The following is an 11,324-nucleotide window of genomic DNA, read 5'->3' as shown; positions in this document are numbered from 1 at the left end:
GTATGGCTTTTTAGAGAGCATTTTTTATTCATTGGCCATTGCGATTATTAAATGGACGTTCACGTATCCAATTAATTTCTCGCTTACGAACTAATCATTCAGTTTGTTCCGTTTTAGAATTTTATTTCTGTATTTCATACGTTTCCTTAATTATAATTTCAACGTTAAAGCATTACGAGATTCGACGCAAACAATTTCCAAATGCAATTTGTCTTTTCCGTTTGGAAACCATGTTCGCTAAAAACGATTGTACCCTTTGAATCTACGATTACTATATTGAAATTACATACGATAAAAAAGTATATTCTTTTTTTAATACACTGTCTTCCTACGGTCATAATAATGACGTGCTCCACCAAGTTCACATGTACTTTATCGTCCAAAATCTGCATCTTTTATAAACCGATTAAAGTTTAGTAGTATATACAAGAATGCCATTTTATGTACACTCATTTACCACATGCTGATCACAAACATATTTACTCGCTTAGGGATTTATTGAAAATAAACTCCTCCGAGAGGTAACTACTTTTTTGGCACGAGTTCAACGATCTAAAGGGAAAACTAAATTCGTATCGTACATCAATCTCCATCGTACTATTATCGTTAATTATTATTTTCCAATTCTACGCGTGGTTTTATTGCTATCTTTCATTCATCTAATGGTTCCAAAGAAATAACTATAACCTTTCAGAGACGGGCACATATTATTCACGAATAACGAGCAAAGATTTTAGATTTAATCTAAAACAAAGTTTCACCCCTGTTTAAAGAATTTACTATGTACATTTGTTATAAATGCTGCGCAACAGAAATCAAGGTATCACGTGCACTAATGGAAGCCACGCTTTTGTTCGAGCAAGGGGAAAGTTATAAACGAAACTTTGATACTAATATGTCCTCCTGCTACGTAAAAAACTAACATTCCAGTTCCTATACGAAGTCCTAATTCTTAATAGCACGCCTAGTCAGGTAGAACTTATTAGGATAGGTCGTTTGTTTGGTGGATATTGATGCAAGGTGCCACAAAATCGACTGTGCATTAGTTAATATTGTATGCCAGTTCTAATCGAAGATTTTACATTGGTCCAGAGGAAAATTAATTTCTAATATTGTAAAAAATTTTGCAGGAAGATGAGTTTCTACGAACAACTGTTCTACCCGATGATATGTCGAAGACGTTTCGTGAATCTTTTAAAGGTTACTTTGCGAAGGAAATTCTTCACTTGGTCGTGTGACGCGCCCAGGTAGTCCTTTGCACTTCGGACAACAGATCACTTCTGGATGGCAAACGTGCGCTGGTGGTGCGCGATGGCGGCGGTCCGGGTGTCCTCAGGATCGTCGCCAGGTTCTTTTGAATCTTAGAACTCTTGTTGTTGGTCGACGCCGCTTGGCTGTTCGAGTTCTCTTTGACCGACACCTGTTTAACCTTGGCCTCGGACCGTTTACCCTGGGGCGGGGGATCCAGCACGATCGGTGGTATTTCATCGTGCAGATTGATTCGATCCTGCTTACCCAATAACTCCTGGGCCAAGTGAACCGCGTTTCTTTCGCCGGAATACGGCAAGGGTCTTATGAACGGTATCTTTGAGTCCGTGATCTCTAGGTTCACACCGTAATTGTCCGACTTGTGAGTCATTATCGGGGACGACGAGAAGCTGTTCGGTTGGGAGACCCGTAGCGACAGGGAACTTGGAGACAGTTGAGCCGAGTTCTGTAACGTTTCAAGAATTTTTGCATAGTTGTTTCCATCCCGAGACCCGAGGATATTAATTAATTTTACAGAGGTATTGCTTACAGAAGGTCTGCTGCTAGGGGGCAGAAGGAGACTTGGACCCATCGCGTATGGAGATGGTGTATTGTACGGTGATCTTTGGGGCTGATACGGACTTATATTGTGCAGCCTTTCTAATAACTGCGTTTGAAACTGCAACTGATCCGTCGAACTACTGTTCCCTTGTATTCCTATTGTGTTCAGGTTTCCAGGGTACAGAGAGTCCGGTGGGTAAGAGCAATACGGAGAAGGTGGATCCAGTTCCCACGGTGAACTCTGACCTCCTGTTCGTTGGCACTATTCACGGATAGTTCATAAAACTAATTCAGAGTTTGAATTTACAATTAAACATTGAACTTTAAATTCATAGTTGCTGATTTGTCAGAACGAATTTCTTGTTTACAATAGGATGTAAATGATTAAGATTCATAGTTGGCAACGTTACCTAGCATTTGTTGGTAGCGCAAAGTCCAAAGTCCCGTGCGAAGACCTGTTACATAACATCATCACACCGGCGCTTAGCACGATTATTGGATTAGCGATTTAGCTTTAATGCCAGCATTAAATTGCTATCTTCCTGTCGACCAACTTAGAGCGAAACGTGTCGCGCATAAGCCACAGTGTTTTCTCGCATTTCAAAGGCTGAGCATCCGTGGAAATTTCTCAATGAGATCAGGGATTCATAAAATATATCAATCGAAACAACTTTACACAATTAATATTGTACACTTTAGATTATTATAATTTCCAAATGGAAGCTCGTGCGTTACTACCCTCGAGCCGAAATTTGCTCAGCGTCTGTGCCGCGAGCGATAACAAAATAAAGCTTAACAGACAAAGTTTCTTACTCGTCGGCTTCATAAATGCAAACTGTTCCAAGCAACATAACCGTTTGTCAGTCTATCGACGTGCAAAAAAACTCGAACTTGATTCGGATTAGCAAACATTTTTCAACGTACATTCAGTCAGGTCTTACCTGTAAAAGAACAATGCAACGCAATCAACTTGTATAAAGAAAAGGCACGCTTCGAGAACACGATTACAAACTGAAAAAAAACAAAACCAAACAGAAAAACATTCCAAAATCAGTGGCAAATATGTGGAAAAGCACTCGCATAGCGCGCAGGTATTCCGTTGCGAGATTAGTCTTGTCCGAGTCGATTGATAAATTGGGCAAGTTTTCATCGTTTGGAAAAAAAATTTTCGAATCGTTGCTAAGTCATAAATAGAGTTTCCCCAACTCTGAGCGGTGATGGGTGCTAAACGAAAACAGAAAATAATAGGTGTGTGTAAAACGGTTTATTAAGAAGTTTTAAAAAATGCGTCGGTACAAAAGGCGTTACGGTGTAAAAAAAAAAAAAAAGAGAAGGAAAGTATACAATGCAGTGTTAAACGTTAATCGAAATGCAACGTTCGCAGGCATACGGCTTGTTGGCTGTTGAACACTCGTGTCAGGGTATACGATAGAGCGTTACCTGGCCGAGGTTCGACAAGTCAGGAACGGTAGTCGTTTGCTGGATCGTTGCCGAGCTAGGCATCTGCGACTGAGAGGTCACATGGCCGCTCGAGATCCGTTCTTGCTCGCGAAGATGGCTGACCAGCGTGCCTATATGCTCCAGCAGTTCTTTGTTTTGCACCAGCAACTGATGCGTCCTGGCCTAATGGAAACAAAATTGAACAGTTTAATCGCCAACTTGCTACCAAAGGGTTGATTTACACCTGTGTCGCTTACTTGAGCTTCGACGCGAGCTGCCGTTTCAGCAGCAAGTTGATCCTGAAGCAATCGCGCGTGAGCAACGGCGGCTCTGGTTTGTTGACTCTGTTGCTCCAATCGTTCCCGCAACAGTTGAATCTCATGCTTGAGAGCCGTCAATTCGCCTCCTACCAGTAATCCTCCGCAATCGGAGGTCACCGTGCCCTGCACGGATAATTCGTTCCATTATGTATTATTATAATCGCCTTAGAATTTGTTTGTTTCGGTTATTAATCTTACCGATGGCGACTGTCTGATCGGCGAGGTAGACGCTGTGGTCGCTGGGACCTCGTGCGACCTGAGAAGACACGGGACAACCGTCTTTTCGGGCACAGAGTCATCCGGATCACCCAACAGCGATATATCTAAAACATATTTCAGTTTTGTTAGGTGGACGATATTTCAAAGGGTAATTCTAGAGAGCAAAATAAAATTTTTATTTGTTTGTGGAACGCAACGTTGGGATATATTAAACCTTTGTGTACAGAAGATGGCGATGGCTGCGACTGTTCGTTCGGTATTTCGTCTTGGTCCTCGTAAACGTCGCGGTGGTTCTCCCCGTGATCCCTCTCCCTTTCTTTCTCCACTCTGTCTTCCGTGGCGTTGTTTATACTTAATTTATGGCACACCTCGAAAGCTTGTCCTACCGTCCTGACCACCCTCATCGCTTGACTCTAACGAAATCCAACTTTTTCAATCGAACGTACGAATAAATATAATATTTAAATGCTGCGTGCGATACAAAGATAGTACGCAAGCACAAGGTGTATAAGCATTACGCGTAATCATCAAATTTCAACAAACACGTAACGGTATTCAATGCAGAATATTTCGTATTAAAAACCTTGCAACGTTTCATATTCAAGATCTTAACGTACTTGAAATTTTGAAACTTTACAAGCGCGTTTCCTGTATTTGGAACTTTGAATTCCAAACACGTGAAAACCCAAGCGTTTCATGTTTCAAACGTTTAGACGTGCCAACTTGAAATATTTAAAAGCGCTCCAAGTTTCACATTCTGAAACGTTTCGTATTTCAAACGAGCAAACATACCAGTGCGGATATTGAGTGAGCTCAAAATTCGACCACGCTAAACCGTACCTTTTCCAAGAAATACCGAAAATTCTATTTTATCGTGGTGTGTTTCCCGTTTACTGCAAATATCGATCAGCTAACGAATACCGAGCATCGAGCATCGAGTACACAATATCGAATACTCCTCCGCACATAGTGTTTGCGAATACATATTCAATCCTATCGCTAGCTCTCCACGAAGCAATAAAGAAACATTTTTCATCGAGAGATCGATCGAACTCGACCTTTCGATTAAAAGTCTGTAAAATAGTAGTATACTCTGTCGCCATAATCCTGCAATTTATTCGTACACGAGACGGTATTTCCGCTGTTATTCACGACCAAAGCTGGTCGGTTTTTCGTGACATTGGCGCGAGACACCTTACCCCATAAACGGCGTTATTCTCGAGACATAGCGCGCGGGTTTTACCTCGAGTTCCTCGAGGTCATCGTTCTCCTCCTCGAAGGGGTTCTCATCGAAGCTGAAGTCGACGCAAGGCGTCGAGCGTATCAGCTGCAGGGGCGGCGGTTTCGATTTCGCGAACGGTTTCTTTGATCTCAGGTAATTCAGGATCTCCGGCTCCTTGAACGATAGCTTCTTCCTCGGCTTCGGGGTCGTCTCGAAGCCGCAAGGACTTCCGGGCCCGGAATTCGTCGACGCGGGAACCTCTGAACCCGCGTTGGCCTGCTTCGTCGAATTCTTCAGCATGGCGGGCGAGCGTTGTCTCGCGATGGAGATTTATTAAAGCCACTTCCTCACGGAATGCCGTGCACACGCGTCATACCGAAGGCATTTCGGAGTTCACCGTGTCCGACACGCATGGTACGCGCTCTCTTTTGCGCTCTTATCTCGCTACAGGCTGCCAGCGCGACCGATTACGTGAAATTCTAGACGCTGCCGACCGATAGAATTTTATTACATACTCTCCTTTACTTTGCTGTTATTAACAGAGGGAAAGCATTGCTATCGATTACAATTTCGCTTCGATCGTTTCTCAATTTTGTTCACGCAACAAAAAAGTGGCGTACTTCCTATGACGACTTTGACATATCTGTAAAATATCGATGCCTGCCAACCCTTCTGTGCCACAAGTTGTTACATTTCTTTTATCTCCACTCTCATTATGTCTCGTTCTCTATAAAATAGTACGAAATTATTTAAAACTTGGACGGAAATGGTTTCGATTTGTTGGGCAGTTCGAATGCCCGCGAATTGTATTTCGGTGCAGGCGATAAACAGTCCCATGTGGGTCAGCGCGTACGTAGAGAGAAAGAGGAGTCCCCATTGCTTGGTATAAATTTATTTCGAATACGCGCGGTCGCGATCCACGCTTTCAAAGAATCGATATTGGCGCGCGCGCGCGAGACTCGGTCTTCCCGGTCCGGTCGGTGCCAATTATAAACGACCGTCGGTGGACCAGAACTGGCAAACTACCCGATAAATCTTGCTTGGTTTAGAAACTACATACTACGGGCCCGCGTCGTTTACGACAAGTATCGCAACGAGCGCGAAACGTTTATTTGCTCCGAAGCGTTCGCAGAGATCCGTCGAAGCGATGTTTGCAACAACGTCTTTCCTCGCCGACCAGGAATTAATCCTACAACGCATAAATCACCCGAATCATTCGTTCAACGGACGCGTTTCGCCTCGACAACCCGCCTAACGCGGTAGGTGAATATTTTTTTTAAATAAGAAAATTATCAGACATAATTGCGAGAAAAATAATACGAAAAAGATCCTCGAGTTTATTGAAACTGTCAAATCGTTTCTTCGTTTCTGGAAAACTTTACGACGTCGGAATCGTAATGTCAAGGCAAGTTAAAATTTTTATTTACGATTTTACGAAAAAAGAAAAACGGTTACGCGCGTATATTTAGCGCGCTAACACTGTTTACTGAAATGAAAAAAATCTCTATTCCCGGGTCGTTGCAAACTTAATAAATGCGTATACAGGCACCGAAATCGGTCCGAGGTCGGTTTGAGATCGCAATCTATGCACGAATCCACGAGTTGTAACAAGTCGGAGAAAAAAACTAGATACTCTCGAAACGAGTTATACATATGTATACTTGGGAACAAAATTTTTTGTTATATCGCGTTCACTCTTTCGCACCGCTCGAATTATATCCGAAACCCATCTTTCGAATTCTGAAATATGTAGAGATAATTAGGTGTCCCGTTTCAAGTACCACACTCTGCACACAAGGTGACTTTAGAAACTAGGACAAGCCGTACTTCTTTTCCGAGAGAAAAAGTTGAATGCTACAACGGGGACCATCTTCCGATAGTATTCCTTTTTATTAATTAATTATTTCAAGCCAAGTAGCAACTGTATTCCAACAAAAATTCAACGAACAAAGAAATCACCTCGAGCTGTTGAAATTCGCGTAATAGATACGTATGGGCACTGGCCGCCATTGACAGATCGTTTTACTTTCTAGAATTACCCTGTTTATTGAAAGAAAAATTGCGATCGAATTGTTCGAATTCGAGAATGAAAGAAACACCCCTGGACAGAGAATGTAAACACGTCACTGACCTAACGTCATAAATCTCGCCATTGTAGATGCGTTTCGTCATCGGTTGTGTATTTTTACGCGAGGCGAATACAAAGCGCAACGCTAGATTCCCGCGAAAAGAACTTAAAATCGCGCGCAAAAATAATTCTCGAGAATTTTAATCGAACGAAATAAAAATTTTCGTTGAAAATTTCGTTATTTTTAATCATCAAAAAATGTAAATGTACCGCAATATCAAGGTGCATTAACGATAACGCGTGTGGAAAAAGGTTTGCTAAAATAAAGAAGGTACTCCAAGGTACTTTGAGAGGAATTCCAGCTGCAAAGCAGCCTTCGCATCAACGTATATCAACGACTCCACTCTCGTGCCGGTGAATCCACGGACGCGTCATTCATAATAAATCTTGAACTTGACCCAAGACGACGGTCATTAGTGATAACGACGGGAATAGTACGTTGCTTTGATTAGGCAAGCGTGCGTAACACGAGTGAACACGCTCGCTGGTGATTAAGCACCGGCTCTGATAACGCGCGCGTTTTTCTCGTTCGAGTGCACGCGATCCCGTTCAGAGACGTTTTCCATGCACGCACGTGTTCGCCTCGCAATTAAACCGATAATCCGATGCTTCTATGTCCATCTTTTTTATTAATCAACTCCAACCGTCCCATCTTTTTTTAAAAATGATTTTTTACATTTTAAATACACGTAGAAAATTAAATATGCCTGATATACGTATAAGCAAAATACAGCTTTCCAACGATCCGTTGATGCATTGTACTTGGTTTCGATGCACGGTTTAAAAATAACTAGCAAAGCATAGCGACTAAAGCGCGCAGTATCATCCGGAGCACCCTAATAACATCTTTTACCGACAGTTTCGCGTGCTCGGTGTAAGTTGCTTTCAAAATGTTGATTACGTCATTCGAGTCGCGGATGATCCACGTATTTCGAGCCAGCGTATTATTTCAGTCAGTACCAACGGAAACGGAATCGCGGGGAATCGAACGGTTCCCTTGAAATTTCATTTCCTGAAAGCTTTCGCCGGCAAATATTCGCCAGATTTATGAAACGATCGCCGTGTTTGCAATTACTACGCGAGCTTCCGGAGCCTACTTCGCGATGGTACTACACGCGTTCCCCGTAATATCCCGATGAATTTTCAGCAGGTACATTTTCAAACAGTCTTGAAAGATAGAAGAAACTTTTAGGAAACGGCAAAGCACTCCGGTTAGCCTCGAGATAAGAGCCAAAAGAGAGCGAAATGCAAACACCCGGGTTCAACGACCACCGACAACGACAAATATCATTCGAAATTTACGTTCTAGAAATCATAAATCGGAAACAACGATAACTATAGCATTGATAATTATTTTTCTTTCAACGCGTCAAGTATTACCTACGAATCTTGCAAGGAATTGCAACGAACAGGGCACCGAGGTCCTCCTTCGACACTAAACGCCTAAAAACACTACGTTTGGTCACACGTTCGAACAATCACTATCTTCCAAACTTAATCTTTTCAACGATGTTCGATGTTCGGTTCCTTTCGTTCTTCTTTAATAAAAATTGTTTGAAATTTCTTCTGAAACCGTCTGAAACATTTTGTCAAACTCTGCTCCGAAGCATTCCCGAGTTATGAAAATTTTATTTTCCTCGTTCGCGGCGCTTCTCGCCACCTGGCTTCTCAAACTTCGTAAAACTTGTCGTCGTCCAAACCTATCTCGACTCTTGGAACTTTTCTTCCCAAAGTTTCTTTCGATTCAATTCAAAGACTTGGTCCGATCGTAAGAAAACTTCCGTCGACGTTTCTTCGCGAGCTCGACTTCTCGTCGAAAACTCGAACGATTTATCCTCGTGGCACAAACTTCCCGCGACGCGGTACCGAAACTTTTATCTCATACTGTCTTCAACTTGTCCTGTTCGGAGTACAGAGATTTGTGAAACAACGGACTCGATAAATTTTGTTTAACGTTAAAGGGAGTTTCCGTTGGTCGGTCGTCGGAATAAAATTGTGCTGATCTGCGATGGGAAACACTCGAGTTTCCGTCCCATCGAACGTGGGAAAAGACGATCCACTGGGCGTCGCGAGAACGCGGAGGTGGACCGCGTGTTCTCGAAATACTCGAAAACGTCGAGTATTTCGACGCGGCGGGCAGGTAGAGCTGAACTAACCGGCGCGAGGTTCCCGTGGATGCTGTTCGAGCGATAGCAGAGCGCCGGCGGAGAGGCCGTGGCAAAAAGAGCACACGCCACCCGCTAGTAGTCGCTTCGTGGCTGGATTTTTCCACCGGTTTATTTATAAGCGCATTAATATTCCTCGCTTTCGAGTCGCTCAGTGGCATTTCCGCGGCCTGGACTCTACCGAGTCGATCGCCCAACGATTCTCGCTCGCTTTCGATACGCTCTCTAGCATCAAACACTTACAAAACCACGAGCGAACCATGCTTTACAAATCTTTTCAAACGTCATACATATTTATCTTTGATTTTATTTTATCGCAAAGATCTGAAAAGTTACGATGAAAATCGGGATCGGACGCGACGCGGAAATTCCTCGTTAGCGTCGATCTCTTCCCGTTTGTCGGGAAGCGCACCCCTCGATCCAATTCACCGACATCCATTTATCTTAGTTCTTCGTGCACCGAACTGCGTTTGTTCTCCCAAGTTGTCGCGGTTCCCCCTAATTCCCCGGTCAATTGGAAGTCGCCGTGCAAATCGTTTCGTTGTTTCCCGTCGTTTGTTAGTGTTTGCTGTCTTCCGTCACGGTTGATCGGTGAGAGAGCGTCCGTACGTTTTGTTACATCGCGCAGAGACCCGGCACTCCGCCTCCTTCACCATCGGTAGCTCGTTTCGAGTTGGAACAAGAGCAGACCGAGAGCATAGAGTGCCCGGCCGGTGCAGCCGAGCTTTCAGAACGCGGAAAGCAACGCTCGAAATTCACTCTTCGCGTTCCGCTGCTCCCGTTTCGAGTATCCTTCAACGAGACGAGCAGCGGTAATTCGGTCGAGGAATTCTTTCCTGCACCGATAACGCCGCGCGATAACGAATCACGCCTCGCCGAAGTCGCGGACATTCGTATTTCGTCAAACGAGACAGCAAACAAGACCAAACACGCCCAATCAACGAAACCCAATCAATTAACCAAGACCGAATCCGTCTGCTGTTGTCTCGTCTCGTTGGACAAGGAAAATTACTTCCAATCCGATTCGAAAGCATACAAGTCTCGAAAGTCTTACGCTTCTTAAGAACTTCGATGATCGATAAGGTTTCAATGACCAGCATTTTATTAATTTTTAATCCATCGAAAGATCTAGTTTCAGTTCTAATTCCACGTTAAGCTACAATTTTATGTACGCCACTTCTTTTTACACGTTTCTCTAATTTTGCTTCACCGTTGGACTGGTAAAACTTGGAAAAGTCGTTCCTTCGACTTCAAACGGGCCGTTACTTTGAAGATAAATGATCGTTTCGAACCGCGCGGCAGAATTTCTGCAGACGGTCGAAAACCATACTCGACAAACAGAGAAAAGGCTTTCAACGAGGTAAAACTCGTACGCGGAGCTTAATTCATTCCCGGAATTGTTTATTTTTAGCCTGAACGCGTTTCGGCTTGAAAGCCAAATCACTTTGAGGTTTGAAACGTCGATGTTTGTTTCTCGAACGACAAATTATGCGCCCGGCGATGTTCCGTGACGCGTGCCTTTGATTTTCAAGTACCGAGTAACAGGATGTTTTCGAGCTATTTAATCGCCTAAAACTTTGATAAACTGTTGCAACAGAAAAAAAACAATTTGCTCGAGACACGTGACATTCTTTATTTTTCTTTCGTAGACAAAGAAATAATTATAAAGAACCCTCTATTTGCGAATCAGAGTGCCAGATTGCTACCCTTAATGGCTGCGAATATTAAACATCAGCATAAACATCAACATACACGGATATTTCCGTAAGATCCTAGACGTACCGTTCTATTTTCAGCGTATCATGTTCGAAACTTACGAGACGTTCGAAATTTTAATCTGCCCTCCGAAAAGTCCAATAAATACAATAAAAAAGTAAACGTTGAAATAGGTACGGTAAAATTAAAAATGACGTTTCGACGATCGTGATCTTTTTTCTATTAGCTCGATAACGAAACGCCGTTGTCCGAAATACTTTTAACGGATCGTACGTTCGATAAAAAATGGTAACTCCATAAAGATA

The 11,324-nt window shown here is 43.1% G+C and overlaps 1 protein-coding gene across 9 annotated transcripts in view; it reads right to left on the bottom strand.

Annotated features, from left to right (window-relative positions):
- Positions 1 to 10: 10 nt before the first annotated feature.
- Positions 11 to 11,324, bottom strand: part of LOC143342945 (carboxyl-terminal PDZ ligand of neuronal nitric oxide synthase protein) — a 29,420-nt gene continuing 18,106 nt past the window's right edge. For 4 of the 9 annotated variants that reach the window (XM_076767286.1, XM_076767287.1, XM_076767288.1 and 1 more), the window contains 6 exons: positions 4,003 to 4,201; positions 3,768 to 3,892; positions 3,507 to 3,692; positions 3,250 to 3,432; positions 1,799 to 2,071; positions 11 to 1,714 (listed from right to left, as the gene is read on the bottom strand). In XM_076767286.1, coding sequence (XP_076623401.1) covers positions 1,223 to 1,714; positions 1,799 to 2,071; positions 3,250 to 3,432; positions 3,507 to 3,692; positions 3,768 to 3,892; positions 4,003 to 4,201 — 1,458 coding nt within the window. In that variant the 3' untranslated portion in view covers positions 11 to 1,222. Of the gene's footprint in view, positions 1,715 to 1,798; positions 2,072 to 3,249; positions 3,433 to 3,506; positions 3,693 to 3,767; positions 3,893 to 4,002; positions 4,202 to 5,031; positions 5,738 to 8,518; positions 9,318 to 11,324 lie in introns of those variants that run through there. The other 5 variants (XM_076767291.1, XM_076767292.1, XM_076767294.1 and 2 more) reach the window with 5 other exon arrangements.

The sequence above is a fragment of the Colletes latitarsis genome, chromosome 6, assembly GCF_051014445.1.
Source record: "Colletes latitarsis isolate SP2378_abdomen chromosome 6, iyColLati1, whole genome shotgun sequence".
Classification (NCBI taxonomy): domain Eukaryota; kingdom Metazoa; phylum Arthropoda; class Insecta; order Hymenoptera; family Colletidae; genus Colletes; species Colletes latitarsis.
The sequence above is the reverse complement of the archived record's forward strand: the minus strand, read 5'-3'. Positions and strand labels throughout refer to the sequence as shown.